The sequence below is a fragment of the Leuresthes tenuis genome, unplaced genomic scaffold (genome assembly GCF_036924035.1).
Source record: "Leuresthes tenuis unplaced genomic scaffold, fLeuTen1.0.hap1 SCAF_19, whole genome shotgun sequence".
NCBI classification, from domain to species: Eukaryota; Metazoa; Chordata; class Actinopteri; order Atheriniformes; family Atherinopsidae; genus Leuresthes; species Leuresthes tenuis.
The window spans coordinates 15,070,345-15,090,745 of NW_027325373.1; the positions used below are offsets into that span (position 1 = coordinate 15,070,345).

Sequence of the window (20,401 nt, forward strand, 5' to 3'; positions counted from 1 at the left end):
AATTTCAGGGCTTCACCGAGCTCATTCTCATAGATCTGATCAAGATCTTTGACGAAAACGAACTGGAGGTATGCAGACATTGCTAGAAGAAACTATAACAGGTTTTAAGACAGACTAGTCAACAAGAAAATCTAAAGATTTCTTTTAAGTTATTTTTGAGCAGTAAAAAAGTTCCTGCTCCCGTCAACTTTTTTCTTTTGATCATTCAATGATAGTCAACTGAATATCTTTGAGTTCTGGAGAGCTGGAAAATAATTGATGGATTAATATTATAGTTTACAGATTCCGTTAAAATGAAAGTAATTAGCACTGGTAATATTTCTGGTATTTAATGTTTGAAATCGCTGCGATGAAACGTGTTCCTGGCTGTAAAAGCTTTCTCTCTCCTCTTCCTCCCCCCTCTGCTTCCTCGTAGCTACTCATGTGTGGTTTAGGTGACGTTGATGTCAACGACTGGAGACAACACACTGTTTACAAGAACGGCTACTGTCCCAACCATCCGGTTATCCAGTGGTTCTGGAAGGTCTGTCACACATCGGATCGGATCTACAAACACCGACTGTGTTTTCTTCTGAAAGACTCGGCTGCTCTGAGCTGCTGTTTTATTATCAAATCATTTTCTGCTACAGCTCTCACAGTCTTTCGTTGTTCTTTTCCCAGTGTTTTAAAACTTGTTGCTGGCTTAAATGAAGAACAAAAATATTTAAAGAATCCTATGACATAATATAATATAATTTTTTTTACTTCTCACTATTTTAATTGATATATATATATGTGTGTGTGTGTGTGTGTCACTATGTCCCAACATCTTCAGAAGCAGGGTTTTTTAGCAGGAAGTTTTATGATTAAAAACTGGTTCCAGTCATGTTTCTGTCCATCCAAACTCTGACGGGTTTACTGGCCTCACTCCTGAAGATCAAAGTCTGCTTGAAATAACAAGCTCTTGTTTGCTGTGATGAAAGAGCTTAACGTATCACCTACACTGGTTATTCTCTTTGCTTAAGCATTAACAAAATAATCAAATACAATTCTGTTTGAATTTGTTCCATGACTTTTTAAGAAAATTAAAAAAGGACATGGTGACACGGGCATATTTAAGCTCTTTTAATCATCGCAACTAAACAACTTAAAACTGACCCGACAGAAATTTGAACCTCGCTCTGTCTTTAAAACTAGAGCCAGAGTCTGAACCCTTAAACAGAAATTTAAAGCTCCGTCACGAAACTTGTCGACTAGCCTTTATGTCCTCAATGCCACAGTCCAAAACTGGGTCCTAACAGAAATCGCATTCTAAGTACGCTCATGTAGGTCGTGTTGCTGAAATGTCTGTATTGGTGTTCGAATGGAAAAACATTAACTTCGGGTGTTTCTTTATTAATGCTTCAAAGTAGTTCTTTAAGCTGAAAGAGTATTTAGTCCTTGTGAAATGCCATTAAGAGAGTTCCCCTTTCTTCTCTCATTAGGTCGTCCTGTTTATGGACGCTGAGAAGAGGATCCGACTCCTCCAGTTTGTTACCGGAACATCACGAGTGCCAATGAATGGCTTTGCTGAGCTTTATGGTATGTGACCTTTATCAGATAAATTCAGGCTCCTTTATTTTCTGCTTTTTACTGCAATATTTGTGATGTCTTGGCCTGAACTTTATGTACCGATGACAGAAGAATAGTTCTCTGGGGAAAGCACTGCTGGCGCTCTAAGAACTGAATTACAATCATTATACATCACATTTTTAAATGTCTACAAATGAAAAGGTATTGCATACTTATGTCAAACTAACTAGACTCTGTTTCAACTAATACAGAAAGTAATGGTTGGCCAAAAGCCTGAATTTGTGTTCTAATACACGTCTTAAAATCTGAGAATGTCATCTCAATGCCCTTATATACCAAGCCAACTATCAGCCATTAGGGAAGTCACAAGTGTCGGTGAATGTCTCTCTTCCATGTTTTTGTTTTTGGCGTATACTCGTCTATACTGTCAGACCCTCAACTGATTCAGCATGTGTTCACCTCTTCCTCCACAACCCACAGAAGGATTTACTACAAAGCCCACAGCCAGCTTTCTTTTTGTCCGCAAGCTCCATTTAAAATCCCAAACCTCCTCTCAGAGATTAACAGCTACTACAACACTGCTTATAATCTTTCTCTGTTTACTAAGGCTGTTTTGCAGGTGTTTTTCTTTCTTTTCTTTTATTTCTGAACCAATTCCTGACATGTTGTTCGAATGAGGAATATAAATAGATAATAGAATAATAGAAATCCATCCATCCATTATCTACCGCTTCTCCGGGGGTCGGGTCGCGGGGGCAGCAGCTTTAACAGAGAAACCCAGACGTCACTGTACCCGGCCACTTCCTCCAGCTCTTTCGGGGGGACCCATTTCATCCGCTTGTATTCCGCTTGTATTCGTTCTTTCGGTCACTACCCACAGCTCATGACCATAGGTGAGGGTAGGAACGTAGATTGACCAGTAAATCGAGAGCTTCGCCTTCTGGCTCAGCTCCTTCTTCCCAACGACGGGTCGGTGCAGAGCCCGCTACACTGCGGACGCCGCACCGATTCTCCCGTTCCATTCGTCCGTCACTCGTGAACAAGACCCCGAGGTACTTGAACTCTTCCACTTGGGGAAGGATCTCATTCCCGACCTGGAGAGAGCATTCCACCCTTTTCCGGCTGAGGACCATGGCCTCGGTGCTGATTTTCATCCCAGCCGCTTCACACTCGGCTGCGAATCGCTCCAGTGAGAGCTGAAGGTCACGGCCCGACGACGCTAACAGAACCACATCATCCGCAAAAAGCAGAGGCCCGATTCTGAGGTCGCCAAATCGGACCTCCTCAACACCCTGGCTGCGCCGAGAAATTCTGTCCATAAAAATTATGAACAGAATCGGTGACAAAGGGCAAATGTGAAGATCATAGTATGAAATTGGAACAGAAGAGGAATGATGCCAGAGATTTGTTAGTCATGCTAATGAGTAACTGTGACTGTTGAGTGACAGTTTCTGTCATGACAACTGCACATAAACTAGATGCTGTAACTGGATGAGAAGCACTTTTAGCGCTGACAGTGAAAGTCGTTTACCAAATACAGGCAGGTTCATCGATTAAATATTCTCTATAAATTTGGAGAAGATGAAAAAGTATTGCTATAACTGCAAAGCTTCTTTGGGGGAATAATGCCAGGTTTGGATATTCAGCTGAGAATCTATACCACCAGTTGTTCATTCAAAATTGGGTTTGGTTCAAAAGGGCTGATTTATGCTAAAGATTGAACTTGATGGTGGATCAAATGTTTTTACAGTTCAAATGCGGAGAAGATGTCACTAAATCAAAACTGTGGTCAAATTTGGCAATTAAAAAAGCCAACATATAAGGCTACGTAGACTAGCTATGAAGTGATTGATTTTATGTCAGTTGTTTAACGATCACTCAACATCAATGAAGAGCTTCCAATTTTGCTATGAATGCAACTTCTTTCCTGGTGATTTAATCTGCAACCTCGAAGTGCTCTGGAGATGGTTGTGTGTTCAGTCTCAGTTACCATGGTGATCTAGCCAGTTTAAAAGAAAGCCACCCCTCCAAACCCTGACTTTCAGCTCATCATAGCTTTTTTTTAAGCTAACTCTGCTTTGCAGTACCCCCCCTTGATCAAGCATCAGCGACACTCGAACTGTAATGGTGAGCGAATGACAAAAATTGTATAATAAACAAAGACTGCTTTGTTGTTGTTTTCCCCTATTGAATATTGTAAATATACTACCACCCCCACTGCGCTGTTATGTTCTGTTCATGGTGTGTTTTTTTTGGGAGGGATTTTAAAATTTTTTTTTCCTCCTCAGATGCTAGTGACTCGAGGATACCCAGCGGGGGGGCTTTTGTCACACACCATTCTTTGATGTTGATGTAGTGAAAAATAGCCCCTAATTATTTCTTGCTCCCTTTTTTTCCAGGTTCTAATGGACCTCAGCTTTTCACAATCGAGCAGTGGGGAACCCCAGATAAGTTGCCAAGAGCTCACACATGGTATGAAACTATTGCACACGGACCTGGAAAGAAGTCCAGCTGCTCTCCTGTTTTGTATATTTATTATCATGTCTTCAGTTGTAAATTCCCTGGTTTTTTTTTTTGTGTTTTTTTTCCCTCACAGTTTCAACCGCTTGGATCTGCCCGCCTACGAATCATTCGAGGACCTGAGAGAGAAACTCCTCATGGCTGTAGAGAATGCTCAGGGGTTCGAAGGGGTCGACTAAAGCGGCATCCTCTGACTGCGTCTGACAGTAAAAGCGAAAGGAAAAGCCACAGAGACGTCGAACCAGCTGCTGTAGCAGTTTTGTGTGAGCATGTTGTACTGTTATGCCTGACTATGAGCCACCTTCACAGCGCGGTGGTTTGAGACTGTACAGTGACTTTTCGAGCCAATATGCCTACGTCTTTATATCTCTTCAGTGCGGTTAGCTCACTCCTTTAAGGTGCTGGGGAAAGAAAGGGAGTGTTGCACAGTTTGAGTGCTGAAATCCTTTATCCACAGGCATGAGCGATGAATGATGGGAGCTGGCCCCTGATCCACCATTTCTTTCCCCTCTGCACTCTTCCTGTGAAAATCTACAGTGCTGGAAAACAATAATGCATTTCAATAGCTCCTTTATGTACACTATAGCACAGTGTTTGATCACCCTTCAGTGGGGGGGGGGGGTATTAGCATGGCCTTAATCTGGCTCCTACATGCACTATTTCTCTTAGAAACCGCAGTGGCGCTCTGATCAGAATTCTTTCAAATATTTAGACCAACACCAGATTACCTTAGGAATGCTAGCCAATCACATTTCAGGAAATCGACCACACTCCTCCGTAGAGCCTTGTCTGTGTCATGTGATCAGATATTGCCGCTGCAGCCTTTGTAAAATGTTTTTTTTTTTTTTTTTAATTTTTGCCAGTGATAAAGATTAAGAAATACAAAATTTTGTTTCTCTTTCCTTTTATTTTTTCTTAGTACATATAATTTTGTTGTCATAGACCATTTTTTATTTTTTTTTTTGGTAATAATCATTTGTAGAACTTACAGGAAAGTGTATTTGTACCGATGAACAACATTCTTTACTGTTTTGACAACTATATATGAAATGGTCATGTGAAGTACAAATCTGGCTAGTCTGGGAACTGATTAATGCATATCATTTGTTACTGTGATAGCAAATGTCTTGAGTACAATGGTTTTTATTGTAGTGCTTTACAAGCAGCATGAACCTGTGTCTTGTGTTTGCTTAGACTACATACTAATTGGAAGTGTAATCAGTCTCGAGGTCGTGAAAGGAAAAGGAAAACCGGGGACAGTTTCTCTGATTGCATTATTATTCTCATGCCTGTCGCTGTTCATAATGCTGTAAATTGTTTCTTGGGGAAAAAAAAAACAACAAACATTTTAAGTTTCTTTCATGACCTATAAATATATGTATGTATTACATTTAACAGAAGTATTACTGATCAACACTAAAAATGAAGCTGTATGCGTGTGTGAGTGTCTGAGAGAAAAGCTGTGATTGCCACTGAATATAAAGCAGCACGTTTCTTACAGAGAAAAAACAAGCATTCTTTTTTTTTTTTTTTAATCTTCTTTCTCTCCTTTTTCTAACACCATTGAACCTAAAGGGCACTTTATAGATCACTCTGAGGTCATGTCGCCTGATGTATGTCTTGTCATTTACTTGAATGTGATTCTTTATTTTATTTTTTTTTCCATTCAGAGCACTTACTTGGTGCAATATAAATAGTCTGTAAATCTGGGCTGCTGCTAAGGTTGAAAAAGAAGTGAAGCTGAGACTTCATGTCCTGTAGTTTACTCTGTTTCAACTCTTTTGACCTCTTTCTCTGTATTTATCTCCCTCATGTCTCTTCTCCTCTGTACTCTCACCATTTGAACTGACTGCAAATTAGTCATTATTTTTTAGCTGTTTTTTCTTTTCTTTTTTTTTTTAAAAATGAATAAGCGGAGATATGATTTTTGTTAACGATTCCACTTCTTTCTGCAACTCTTTGTGGTTCATTAACTTCGGCCGAATAAAATGAAACTTCTCAGACTGTGTTGTTTGCTTTTCTCACGTGCAAAGATGGATTATTAGAAGATCCAAGCGGGCATCTCGCACCTCTAATCCTTAAACAGATAAGGAGACTGGAGATTGTCAGTCTAAGCAACATATTCAGTTCTACCATTTACTTTACTTCTATAATTACAACTCACCTAACTCTCTCAGGTTTTCTTGGAAAACAGAGAAAAAGTTGACACAATGCTCCGTACTGCTGCCAAACATTGTGACCTCAGTAATGACACAAAGATTGTAATTGTTTTGATGGCAATCGAAAATATAGCTTCAAATGAGTAGAAGAGATTAGATTTACAAGATGGATCAAATAAAGACATGATATGAATGAATAAAGAGATATGAATACTAAAAACCATAAAATGCAGTAATACAGCCAGCGGAAAAGTTTTAAATGACCAGTCGATACAGCTGATATCTTCTAATAGCTGAAATTAATTCTACAACTTTATCATAAAGGGATTTGATTTAGTTTAAATGAGTGTCAAATAAACTTCTGGAAATACACTAAAAATACTCCCCAAGAAGTGTTTTAAATTGGATACGTAGCTGGAAATGTGGCAGTTTGTTTTGTAGGATGAAATGATTTCTGGATATGACGACTATGCTGAGTTTAAATTTGGTCACAGAAAAACTGTAAAACTAGTCAATGCATTTGGTTTTTTCTAAACTTATGAAAAAAAAAAAATGCTGAAATTATTCAATTTAGTTTCCGTGGACCCAACCTTGAAAATTCATGACCAAACAATATTTGAAAAGAGGGTTAGGTGAGTGGGCAAGGAACGATGCAGTCTTACAACTCCTTTACAACTGTAACACTTTATCTCTAAGGAAAAAAAAAAGACTTATTTACGTTTATCTCATCTGGACTTTAAATGCAAATAATACCTCTAAAGCATCCTCCTGATAATAACTATATGTATGTATGTATCTATATATGTGTGTGTGTTTATATATTGGAAAAGTTCCCTGTAATTCATCCACATTACAAATATCCTGATATTTTTTGTTTGAGTTTTTGTTGGGACATCAGTGACATTTCCAACCCTCTCTGTCTGTCTTTCATGTAAGTGTATGTGCACATAGTGTGGTGTGGTGAAGGGACCTCAGTTCATTCACACAGGCAATCTAAGAGTTATCAGCTCCAAGGACGAGCAAATAAAAGCCACCCAGCCTGTCCGGGGACATTTTATCAAGCCGTCGTACCCTCCATCTGGTCACAAACAAACCAAGAGCCAACTCCTCTTTAGATCTAAAATATTCCAACTGCTCACCTGCTCAAGAAAAATAATTAACCACATAAATGAAATCTCAAATAGATTGGTAAAAGATGGTGCTTGTCCTTGGGTCTTTCTGTCTCTCACCGGCCTCTGATTCTGTTATGTCACAGCTGTGACCTTAATACACCGATGAGAGGTTCCAAGGATGAGCCCAAACAAAGGAGAATGATGATGTCGTTTCAGATTTCATAGATTTAATAGATTTAATTTTCTATATTAATAATCCCTCACAATGAATTTTAAAGGCTCTTTATGAATTTCAATTTCACTCCTTGATAATGTTTCAGGGCTTGATGAGGTGGCCGGTAGAAGTACAGGGAGCTTCTTAATTTGATAGCAAAGCCTTGCTTGGCAGCATCACTGCATGAGTATGAATGATTCTAACTCTTTTAATTACTGAATTAGAATGTAGAAAAAACCCTACAATACTAAAATGACAGAAACGACTTTAGCAGACTGTGACGAAGATTCAAAAATACATTTTTAACATTTGGCATGTAGTGTTAAGGTTTCGTGCAGCTATACTCCACTGACAGCCACTGACATTTGTGTCAATGTTTGGTCTGTTGCGTGAGGTTTTCATCTCATCAAAACTCTAGATAGTTGAATCCATCGATCTGAGCAGTTGTGAAATGTTTTGGGTGAATGTCTGAGGCTCGTTTCTTGATTTCGTTGCATGTCCCACTGCAGGGATTTCCCTGCACCTTTCTTATGAGAATTCTACACTGCGACAGCTGTAACGTCTCAAAAGCATGTGACAAAACGCGCAACTTTTACTTCATTTGGGTCTAATTTCAGACTCTGCCTGTCAGAAGGCTACTTGCTGAATTTCTGTGTCTTCCACTCCATCAAACCAGAGCATACAGAAACATTTTATGTTCTGTCTGGAACCATCGCCAACATTGTTGACTCTCAGTGACACCTCAGTTTTAAGGCCCTGACCAGGGCAGCTTTTTGGTCTCCCCCTCCTCCACCCTTCACCCTCTACCTCTGGTCAGGGTCGATCAATACTTCCCCTGTAGCTTATCACTAATGTGCAACTGGCTGTTTGTCCAAACTCTGCTCTGTCTACATAAAGACGTAGATGGGACAGTGTCTAACCCAAATGCACCACGTATCACCTCATGAACCTTGCGACTGCGGACTCACTACTGGACTTAAACTGACATTTACAAAGACATAAGGAGCAGAGAACCGGAGGCTGACTGCTGAGCATGAATGCATGGCCGGGAAGACCTTTGAAACATAAGGTGAGTTGGTATCGTTCTGCAAGAGGACTGAAGATTTTCACAATATTTTTAACAAACAATTTTACCTGTAAACGTAGGATTTATGTTCGGTTGAACGATCTGAGGAATCCTTTTAGGACTTTTTTTTTGGCACAGATGCGTTATGTATGTTACTGAAAAGTAGACGCATCAAAAAGTAACCAAGACTGTGTGACACATACTCTGAAGCAGCTTTATTTATCAGTTACATTTTAGAAAACTTCAGCAACATTTGTTTTGGAGGATCCCGCAGTTGCTCTTTTACTTCTTTTTTTTGTGTCACACGCTCCTACTTTCACACACAGAGACAAGTTCACACAGCTGCAGTCATCCCCACAATCAGTAAAAAAAGAAAAAAGCACCATGACTGGACTTTGGACAATCCGGATAAGCCTCGAGTATTTACTTGGCACGTTTTTTTTCTGGGGTTATCTACATTTTCTTACTCCTTTTTTTCCATTTTAGCTTGATATAACCTGCAAAAAAAGAGCAGTTTTGTTTTTCACTGGAAAACACCACAAACACACACAGATACACACACATCATGTTACACTATAATTTTTTTCCTGTTTTGCTTTCTGTCAGTTTTACCCTTCTCTTTACTGACTCCACACATCCAACTGCTCTTTTCCCACCCCCCCACCCCCCAGGCAATCCGTGTGTCCACCAGCTTGCATGAACAACCCACGCCATCTCCACATCTGCAGCAAACCTTGTCCTCCAGAGCTGTGGAGTGTGACAATGGTGTTTGTTTCCTGTCTATCAAACGCCATTATCACACTAAATAGCTACAGTGTGAAAAGGACCTCAGCGCATTCCTTCACTTCCCGGGTTGTGCGGTTGATTTTCTTCATTTCGTCTCTCATTTGTTTTGTAGCTTCTGTATAGTCCTTACTTCCCCTCATTCACACTGTAAAGCATGGACATGTGTCCCCATGTGTCAAAGGTGGCGACAGCGCGGGATACGTTACACCAGTTCCGCAGAAGCAGAGATGGAAATAGACATAAAGTGTGTTGAAACATGATGTCGCGCCTCTGATTGCAACCCGCTTATTTTTGCATTTGAGGTGCTAATTTGCTGCTGGAGACCTTCACCTGTAAGAATAGATTGTGGAAAACAAACAAACAAAAAAAGGCTGCAGCCATGTCATATGAGTATTTTCAGCATATAAACAGTTATTTATTCTTACAGTGCTGTATTTTATGATTGTACATTTGTCATAAATAAATGGTTTGCGTGTGTCTGCTGCTTTAGAGTGGACCTTCATTTCGCCATTCCTCAGAATGAAATAACATGAAATGTTCACGCTCCACAAGTGCACTCAGTCCCAAACAGGCAGTTACACGAACAGAATATGTGACCTGGTCTAACTTTATGCGACAAAAATCCAAAACGAGCATTTGAGAGCAATAACACCCCTTTAGGAACAAAGAACTACTGTTTGCAGACATGTTGGGCACAGCCCCAGCCTCGGCCTCATGTCAGCAGTTTGGCTCAGGGATTTAAAAGGCAATGGAAAGAGTAGGACAGTAGAGAGGCTGTATTTGAATGGCTGGAATACTTCAGAGATCATATTGATGTCAGGTCAGTGTGCGATTACTTTGACATGCCTTTCACTTCACATTCACTGATTGCCAAAAGCCTAAACCAGTGTACATATTTGAAATCATGCCAGACGTTAGAAATAAATGTTACCGGAGGAAACAACCCAGATAATTATACATCAGCTAATTTTTAGATTCTTTGAAAACAACGTGTTTCCACGAGCTTCAACTTTATAGTGTCCTTGTGTTGTTTCCAAAATATAAAAGTCAGCTTACCCTGAGCTCCACAAAAAGAAGAACTCTAATAATACAACATTACTCTTTATACACTGTATCTCAGCTTTACCACTGAGCAAAACAACACAAAAAAGCACCCACTCATACAAACTACTTCAGAGACATTTCCTCCAATCAATTAATTAACAGGTCCATTAATTTAATGAACTAATAGTTTGAAAACATCACAGAAGTAGAAAAACAATTAACCATTCATAAAGAAAATATATTGCACTCCATCAGTCAAGCAATCTAAGACGTCCCAGTTCATCGCTGCGGATAAACTCATAAACTCAAAGTATTCCATAAAGTTATCACAGGTTTTTGGCAAACTTGTGAAATAGAGACACAAATGCTTCGGAGATCTTCATGAAAATAACTACATTTTCTCTCAAGTGTTCATCTCAGATCAAACAACAGCTGCTGGTTATATGACAGTCTCTTCTTCCAGTGTCACGCTGCAACCCAAAACTCTTTGACTTTCTCTTTGACGTCCTGGTGAAGAGGGTCACCAAAAACACAGCCATTTCAAACAATGAAGAATAACTTAGTCCAAGATTCTCCTCCTGTTACGACTTGCCCTTCACTGTCGGCCCAAATGTTTTCTTCTTGGATGCAGCAGAGGGTTGGGGTTTAGGTTTTGGAGGAGCTGCCTTTTTGGCTTTGGGCTGCATGGATTTGAGCCCCAGGATCTCACAGTACTTGTTGCACAGATGCAAGACTTTGAACTGGTCAATGAAGGAGGTGGCACAGTTTCCCTTGAATCCCTTATAACTGCAAAGTAAAGTGATATTAATTGAAACAATTTGTGTGAATATATTCGGACATTATTCTGGTCCCAAAGTACGAATACTCACCCTTTCTTACAAGTGGCTATTCCCACATCAGTAAGCCTCATTCCAACTCCTGAGAATGAAACAGACAGTTAGCACTTTAAATTATAAAACCCAAAAGAAATCGGTTCAAACAGATGTTTTCCTGACCTTGCATATCAGTAACCAGTAGGTTGCCCTCTGTCTTTTGGAAGACCCAGTGCTGGAAAGCACAGCATTTCTGTCCCGCCTCTGAGTCGCGTCTCATCAGGTTGATCTCTTTGCCGTCCTTAACCGAATATTTGACAAAGTCACCAATCAGCTCCTCTTCCAGTGTGGCATAGGGGATGTCATTGGATGGACGATGAACCAGGTAGATGGGAATGATCCTGGTGGATGCGTGCACATGGTAGTGTTAGATAAAAGAACATAAATTCTGTGGAGCGTTGACAGGGTATTAAACATGTCACTCACTCTGGGATGTCCCCGAAGGCTTCAATGGCCTGCGCTGCAGCGGTGTATGCTTTGATGTACTCCCTCGCTGTGTTCTGGACATGACACTCCTGCAGAGCAAAAAGCCACTCGCACTTAGTTTCTATAACACAGCATGTCTGTATATGATTGTAGTCCATCAACAGGAGGGTAGTCCAGCTTTAATGAAACATTATTTGGTTTTATTCATCAATTATTGGCATTTCTTTTTGTTGGAAGATTCACAGGTGTACTGTTTATCAAAAAAAGTTAAAGTTAAAAAAAAACAATGAAAAATATATAGAGGAATCGATAAAAGAATTAAAGAATGAATAATTATAGAAATTAAGTAAATAGAACATTTTTAAATTTTTTGGAAACATATGAGCAAATGTAATGGGAAGAAAATTGATAAAATACATCACATGAAAATAAAAGAAACATGCAGAAAATACTAATTTTCAAGCATTAAATAGACGTGTAAATATATTACTTAAAAAGTAAATGAATATATACAGTTTGATAAGTACATGCAGAAATAAATTAAAGAATACATGAATTTTTTTAATGAAAGTCTTTCATGTTTGTTTTGTTACAATGATTTGCATGATATATATCCCTAATTTTTTATTTTGGTATTCATGTATTTGTCTTTGTATTTCCGTATTTTCATTTAACAATTTATTATCTTATTCAGTACTGTTTACTGTTTTTTTTTGTTCATTAGTTGTTCATTAGTCTATTAATCTTTTATTCCTACATTAATTTTCTTACTCTGGTAGGCATATCTACCACCTAATTTTGAGTCCAAATCATTTCTCAAAACATAATAGGCATCCCTGTTGATACCATGCGGTACATATGCTTTGGGACATAAATGATTATACTTGTTTAATAAAATGTGTAGATAAGGAACTTGATGGGGGTTTTCCTCCACATATATTTGAATCACTGTATTTGATGCAAAATATTGTACATTTCTCAAAAGTTAAATTCAGATGAATAAAGTAACTACTGTATATTTTAATTGTCTGACAACGTATTCCGATTCCATCATGTTGTATAAAAAGTATGTTTTACCAACCATACCATCTAACTATACCGATGACATTATTACCTCCACAGCCAAATTGAAGTTCTTCTGAACAAGCTCGTCGTTGTTGTTGGTCCCGTAGCTGATAGCGTTGTGCACCTTTAGCACACAGGAGTGTCCTGGCACCAACAGGTGTATCTGACCTGTCTGCAGCTTGGTCCGGAAAGCCCGCCGATGCATCCCCTCCCCAAAGTGGACCTTTTCAGTGACAATGCTGACGGGACGTTTCTCTCCAAAATGTTGGTCTGAAAGGAAATCCTCCTTGAACAAGAGCCCAGAACAGTGGACATCCTCCTCTTCACTGCACACTTCCACAGGGGCAGCTGTGAGAAGATGCAAACAAAGATCATGTACCATCTGCAGTCAGCTGTGTGAAGCGACAGAACACACTTCTAGATTAATACTCACCTGAAACTGTCTTTGGAGGCGGAGGGATGACAATCTCACTGAGAACTGAAACACAGTCGTGACAGGAAAAGAAAACAATGCATTTTGCTTCTCTTGTTCAGTCAATTTTACAGCTGATGTTTTTCTTTTACCTTCATATGTGAGCAGGTAGTCCAAGGTGACTGATCCATGTAAGCTGCTGATCCGACACTGGTACTTCCCCAGGTCTTTGTGAGAAGCATTGGTGATGGTCAGCGACACTCGACTCTCATCCCCTGCGCTTTAGAGGAAGGAAAATTTCTCACAAAGTGGATCACACAAATCTTGGTACTACAGTCATCACTTTGGGTGCTAAATATTAAAGGTTAGGTCTGGTGTCTTCATTTAATTTATTGAAGTTTCCTATTCCACAAATTGAAGTGACCTTGGGTAAGATACTGAACCCTGTGTTGCCATAAACATGTTCCTCACATGCTCATCGCTTTGCATTTGCATTAAAGCCTGTATTTAATGATAAATGTAACTGGAATGTAAAAAAGAATGTGGTGGAAAAGCTACAGTTCTCTGTCAGAAAAGACTGTCTGTGACTTAAAGCTTTTAAAATCACTTACAGTATATATAGCAAGCACTTGAACTAATATTGATTTTTTTAAGTTAAATTTTTTTCCCTGGCTAAACTGTGTTTAGAGTCCCACTTCAGCAGTTATTAATCCCTTAGACTTATCTGTTCTTACACACCTTCTGATAAGTGTCTTGCATGAAGTGTCATGCTTGCGGTTATATAACGTGTCATTTATGAGAATGGTGTCAATAAAAAGTTGATTGCAAAAAAAAAAACAAGACTTATCTGTGTTCCTCAAAATTGTACATCAAGCTGTAAGCTGTTGCAATGTTAAAACATTTCATGTTTCTGGAATTGCTTTGTTAGGACTTTAAACCTTTTCCCCTCCTCTTCGAATAGAGATTTAAAAACAGTAGCTAATCTGACTCCTCCAACATTTCTGTCCTTTAGCAGCAGCTTGTGCCCACTCCCACTTGCACCTGGCTAACTTCTCCTAGCCTGTGCTTGCTTCTAATTTCATAGGTTCTTCTCAGTGCATGCTATAAACCCAACTGTGCAGCCCCACCTCGATGGTGGTCAGGCTGGCTGAATGTGCATTTCTGAGACTTTAGGGGGTGCTTTGCAGGTTCAAAGCTGAAATCCACAGCTATCTTGATGACGGATTTTGCCCATGATATATTTTGTAGGACATACAAAACATCTTGTGGGTATGTTCACAAAGGTCAAATACTTGCTTTGTAATGGACGGGAGCTTTAACGACTGACCCAGTTGGCAGCAGCACATTGTTTAGCTTCCATGCATGTACTCCTATCTGCTTCTCGAAACTCAGGGGAAGATACCTGCAATCTACTGAACACCACCTACAGCCCCATTTCAAAGAAACTATGCTACTCATTTAAAGAAAGCAAAATGTGATGCCATATATAATCCCACCAAAGCACTGCATGACTAATTTGATGTTTTCTTTACTGATAATTGTACTCATATCTAAACTGCATGTTAAACCACTGATCAATTACTGATAGTGGCATGAACGCTGGAATAGTTGGCTGAAGGAAAAAGAACAGGTAGTGGGCTGTGTGGATGCATGACATGATTTATGACAGGCAGAAAAGACTGGCACCTGCCTCTGGAGATTATTGCTTCGCTGTTGCCAGAGAGCATTTTATTTTGAATGATTTAAATGTGTTCGGTATATGTCAACTAAAAGGGAATTTAAGGACATTGAATGGGGCTTTCTATAGACCTGAGTTTTGTGACAGTATCATGTTATACAAAGATAGCATCTGACAATATGTTTAAATGAAAAACATGTAAAATGAAAGAAAATACCTTCTCTTGATCTCAGCCAGGACTTTTCCCTCTCTGGTCCAGCTCACAGTGTTGTCAGAGAGGGCTGCAGAAAACTGACACCACAGACGCAGACTCTGAGTGTCCCCAATCACTGACACTGCCTGGATAGGCTGCACCACCTTGAGATCTGCAGAGGTTATGATTTTATTATGATGAATGAATTGTGTATTTACTCAGCGTGAATCAGTGTTAAAAACTGGCCATGGTTCACAGAAGAAAAGGTGTTGATGAGTCCCCTCACCTTCTGTTGGTATGATATTCTGTTTGACCACCTCACTGTATGCCTTCTTACGAACTGCTCCGACATCTGCCTGGGTCTCTTCTCCCTTTGCTTTTAGGGAAGATTCTGCCTTTGGTAGTTTAGACTCCAAAACACTGACAATCTTTCCAAACTTATCTCCTGACACGCGTCGTCTTTTAATGACATCATCCTTCAGAGGACTGGAGAAGGTTTTGGACTTGTGGTCTTTATGATCTTTGTGATGCTGAGGTTGTTCTCCCGGAGGTGGTTTAGTCTCTGGTTGTTGGGGTTTGTTCTCAGCACTAACTGGCTGATCAGGATCCTTCTGAGCTTTTCCAACTTTAGGGCCGAGCTTGGCCTCAAACATATCTATCCTTCCCTTTGCAGTCTTTGGTTTCGCTCTATTCTCCACATCATTTGAAGGCTCCCCTGCACTCTTTACTGTTGCGTTCTGACCATGTTTCTTTTTTTTCTTGCCATGTGGCTTGCTTGTACCCTTCTCAGTGGCCTCAACAGTCTCAATCACCAGTTTAGCCTCTATGGCCTCAAGCTCAGCTGCACTGTTCTCAGTGGTTTGATTTTCTCCTGTACTGGAGCGACTTTCTTGCTGTTTGAAGGTCTGCTGGGTGGAAACATGGTGAGATAAACTTTCCGTTTTTTTCAAAGCATGCTCACCATGATGATGACCAGATGATTTCTCCTTTTTGGAGCGTGTTTTACCCTCTGAGGGATTCTTGTGAGTTTTGTGCGGCATTTTCAGTTCAGACTTCTCAGAGACTGTAACTGTGGATACGGGTTCTGCAGCCCCAGAGAAAAATGGGTCATTCAAATCTAAAGTGACGTATGCAACACGGCTTTCCTCTGAGATGATGAAATGATCTGAAGGAAAAAACGTGAAGTTTGCATGTTCTCTTCTGAGATCGATAATCTCCTCAGTTTTTCTTGCAGAGAGGAAACACTCTGCAGTGTCATTAGCGTGCAACTCCTGTAGTTCTCCCAGGGAAATTTTCTCAGCAGGGTTTATTGTGTTCTGCTTTTTACAAATCAGCTTATCATCACCTTCCACAGATAGTTTGTCAGTAATTCCATCTGGCGTTGGGCAGAGTGTGCAGTGTTGTACGTGATCACAACAGATGCTGTCATTGAGAGACCTTTTGGCACAAGTCTGATCTCCTTCCAAACTCTTTGTCCGACAAACGAGGGAGGAGCCACCACTGAGAGGAGCTAAGGGCATAATAAACTCCGGACTACCCAACTGTGGTGCCTCTTGATGGGCCCCATTAAGATCTGGCGTGTTAAGTGACTCAGGTGCATGCAGGTCAGGTTGTGTGTCCACACCTGGCACGTCTGAGATTGTCAGAGTGTGTGTGGTGAGGAAATTGAGATCTGTTATGCTCTTATTTCCCTCACAATCAACGTGCTGTTTGCCCACTGAGCCCAGCTGCGGGAAACTGTGTCCATCTGTCACTTGACACAGTCCATCTCCATGGGGCTGGAAATTAAAAAAAGATAACATCAGCGGTATTATTTGAGTTCAAACAACAGCGTTTCTGTGGAAAAAAAGTTTATTTAAGTTCTCACATATTCCACAGAGATAAAGGCAAATAATAGATAGAGAACATAACTCTATTAAGACGCTAACTTAAAGTCAAAAGCCAGCTGTGATTTTAAATGTTGATTCTTTCCTTTTCAATTTTTCTGTTCAACACATACCTTTCTATAGAGCAAGGCAGATTATGAAACCCCATGCCTCTACATCCAGTCCTAAAATCCATACGTCCTGCCTGCAGCCAAAACCTTAACTGTTACAGTCAAAGCCCAGATATGCTTTGCACACCAACCTAAGCCAGTAAGAAGGAGTCTTCGCGACCTGAGGACCTGTCAGCCTCCTGATCTTAGATTTTTTAAGGGAGATGGGGCTGGAACGGGTGTGTTAAAGGGCGCAAAAGAGAGATAGAGCAAAGCAGGGTCGTGTTTCATTCCTCAGCTGTGCTCTCCTTTCACCCCTCCACCCTGACACGCCACGGATGCATGCTATTATCATTCAACTCTCAGCTATTATTAGATGCCATTTCTGTCTGTCTGAAGTCTTCCTATTAGGTACTCCTGTTTCCTCCAGCACCAACCCTCTGCCAGTCTTGAGCCTCTGGATAGGAGATAAAGCCAAAGGACTTTTCCAATAATGCCGAATCAACACTGGGTGTAAGTCCTGATTGACTCCCACAAGAAAAGCGACTCGACAATACGTGTGAGTCTCACATGAATTGACATAAATGGATTTTGAATTTGTCACTGATGGTATGCCAGTTTTAAATAACAGAGATGACAATCAATAAAATCTACAACATAAGAAAGCTTACCTCTTCAAATACCAGCTCGGTAGGGGTGATCAAATCTGTGTACTCTGTTATATTCAGTATGATTGGATAATCCTTATCACTCATAAAAAAGTCTGCCTCCAAAAACTTAGAATATCCATCAAACTGAGAAAGATCCAAATCATCAGAAGATGATGGCGCAGCAGTCAGTGTATCCTCGGTTTCATCTACACTCTGTCCTTCAGTAGAAGCCACAGTCGTGCAGGATGAACCCATGGATGAATGCTGGGCAGTGGGGTGTGGGGAGCATTCTGTCTGACAGCTCTGGAGCTCCTCTGGCTCCTTTTCTTCTTGTGTGGTGGTTGCTGGATCACATAAGGATTCGTAACTTTGGGGGCCTCCTTTGTCACGGAGTGCAGGCCCTGCAGCTTCAAGGCAAAAAGAGAGACAACTTTGCCCAGATTGAATGGAGCTCTCTGGGATATTTTGTGTCTTCAGAGGCTGATCCTGGACACCCATTGTTTCCTTCAGTTGCTCCTGAACTGCTGTTTCTTGATCTTCTTGCAGTGTGTCTGACTCTGTGTGAGTTTTCACCTCCTCTAGAGCCTGAGTCAAAGCATCTATCTCAGCCCCTATCTCTGCAAAGGCAGCTGTGATGTCTTCTGGCGGAGCCTCGAGGATCCCTGTCCAGTCTGAGAGTGCAGTCGCCCAGCTGTCCACTGATGACCACCTCTCAACCGGTGGCCCCCAACCTCGAGTGTCATCACAAGACCAGCCAATCCCCATGCTTCCATCAAGGTTGCAATCTGACACTTTTGTCTCTTCTGGGGGAGAACAGGACTCAGTTGAAGCTGAGTGACCTCCCTGCATCACAGAGTGACCTGCTTTGTCCAAAACTTCCCTATCTTCTGCATCCTCACCAGTCAAATACTGGCATGCGTCCAGCCAGAGCTCAATGGGGCTGTCACTTTGCTGCAGTTGGTGGGTTAAACCAGTGACCTCTGCTTTCTCTAATCTCACGTTATTTACCGACATCAAGTCCACCTCCCAGGCATCCACAGCAGGTGCTCGTAACTCTTCTTGGCTTACCTCTGACACACCGCCCTCAATAGCTAGTTTCTCACTAGAGCCGTGATGACATTGTGTCACGATGCCTGCTGAGTCACATACCACAACATGCGTATCACAGTCATGGTTTGCCTTCCCCACTCCTGTCTCTGATGGCTGGTATTTAGGACATGTAATATTATGCGGATCTATAGATTGGCTCAAAATGAAGTCATGTGTGTCACTTTCAAAAATATAAAGGTCTGACATTGGTGCTACAACTGTATCACTATCTAAACTATCTGACTGAAGTGATAACGATCTATACAAAGGAGTGGGCTGACTGTGTTTGGAGCTGAAATTGCAGCTGGCGAAGGGCTCAGTGGCAAACGGCTCTGTCAAACCCTCAGCTGCCTCAGACCCCTCAGCCACAGAGGATTTAGGTGTACTAATTTCCTGTCTGACAGAGAAGGGCAGTAATGAGTCTTGTTTTACACAAAACTCTGTGAAGGAGGACTGAGGTGGAAAAAAGTCATGAGAGAACTGGGGCAAAATGGGTAATATAGGTTCTGATTTGCCCAAACAACAACAAACCCTGAGATCATCATTGTTTGGTGAAGGCTCTGAGCAGTGTGAAAAACCCTGTGATGCGTTGCAACTGGGCAATGAAGACTTCAAACTGTCTGAGTCTGGGATTTTTTCCTGCGTGGAAACGTTGAGTGTGGATATGTCAGTGGTGACTGAAAACTCACACACAGACTCTGTCACTGTCTCATGATCAGACAACAAAAAACAAACAGAATCTGAATCCTTAGTTTGACTGTCTTCGGGAGCCGGTGCTGACCGCCTTTGGTCATCTGTGCAAATGAGCGGCAGATCCATTGGGAATCCTGTTATTCCGTCTTGAGGACACTGTCAAAGTCACTTCAGCCTTGGTGACAAAGTGTGAGGACTGTTCCTCTTATTTCTGCCATCACTCAACCACTGATCGCAGCTTGTATTTTGAGATTCCGTTCCTGAAAGGTAAAACATGAGGTCATCAGTAAATATAAAGCTTGCACAACCAACCAGCACAATAAACTCTAAGACTTGAAGTTCATGTGTGAATTTACCTCTGTGCGGTATCTGAAGTAAGGCCTACTATCTCCCTCTAGCTGTCACTTTGTGTGACGTGTTTATCTGAGCTGCAGGAGATGGCCCCTTCAGTGGCAAGTTGCATCTATTTTAAAGATTTTCAAGTGACCCTTGGCACACCTTATCACAGGAAACCTTCTTTTTGTAGTTACTTTGTTGCTGATAAAAGCATGTGTGGTGGCTGTCAGCTGATGATTACACTTTCCGGTTTCTATTGTATTACATCGCAGAGACATAGTAAAACATACATAGCCTACAATTTTCAAGAGATACATATCCAATTCTTGGATCTGCACAAATAAAACTGTTGGTAAAGTGCCTACATTCCAACATTCACAGTTACTCTTATCAGAAAATTTCAGCTTATTTAGGGACATAAGGTGGCTGTAAAATGACAGATGTCAGTAAGACTACATTACCGGCAGTCAGCACATAAAAATGTAATTCACTGACGAAAATGTTCTTGTCTTTTGAAAAATAAATGCTCATTTTGAATATGACATCTTCAACACAGATCA

General features: G+C 40.7%; 2 protein-coding genes across 7 annotated transcripts in view; one reads left to right on the plus strand and one right to left on the minus strand.

Annotated features, from left to right (window-relative positions):
• Window positions 1–6,070, plus strand: part of nedd4l (NEDD4 like E3 ubiquitin protein ligase) — a 42,457-nt gene extending 36,387 nt beyond the window's left edge. For 3 of the 6 annotated variants that reach the window (XM_072372623.1, XM_072372624.1, XM_072372625.1), the window contains 5 exons: window positions 9–68; window positions 416–523; window positions 1,464–1,560; window positions 3,951–4,023; window positions 4,148–6,068. In XM_072372623.1, the coding sequence (XP_072228724.1) occupies window positions 9–68; window positions 416–523; window positions 1,464–1,560; window positions 3,951–4,023; window positions 4,148–4,250 (441 nt within the window). In that variant the 3' untranslated portion in view covers window positions 4,251–6,068. Of the gene's footprint in view, window positions 1–8; window positions 69–415; window positions 524–1,463; window positions 1,561–3,950; window positions 4,024–4,147 lie in introns of all 6 variants that reach the window. The other 3 variants (XM_072372620.1, XM_072372621.1, XM_072372622.1) reach the window with 1 other exon arrangement.
• A 2,751-nt stretch (window positions 6,071–8,821) lies between these two features.
• On the minus strand, window positions 8,822–19,631 carry alpk2 (alpha-kinase 2). Its single transcript, XM_072372588.1, has 12 exons — window positions 19,548–19,631; window positions 19,094–19,265; window positions 17,745–18,856; window positions 15,385–16,876; window positions 15,123–15,270; window positions 13,380–13,507; window positions 13,249–13,293; window positions 12,865–13,163; window positions 11,751–11,839; window positions 11,448–11,665; window positions 11,322–11,370; window positions 8,822–11,238 (listed from the first exon to the last, which is right to left on the minus strand). Exons 1-12 carry the CDS (start codon window positions 19,629–19,631, stop codon window positions 11,034–11,036), a joined length of 4,041 nt encoding a protein of 1,346 aa, XP_072228689.1. The 3' UTR covers window positions 8,822–11,033.
• Window positions 19,632–20,401: the final 770 nt, after the last annotated feature.

Coding starts and splice junctions, on each gene's coding strand:
- alpk2 (XM_072372588.1), bottom strand. CDS start 19,631: ATGGATCTGCCGCTCATTTGCACAGATGACCAAAGGCGGTCAGCACCG. Junction 18,857..19,093: donor CAATTTCAGCTCCAAACACA/GTCAGCCCACTC, acceptor GTGACTCAGCAG/GCATCGTGACACAATGTCAT. Junction 11,666..11,750: donor GCCTTCGGGGACATCCCAGA/GTGAGTGACATG, acceptor CGCATCCACCAG/GATCATTCCCATCTACCTGG.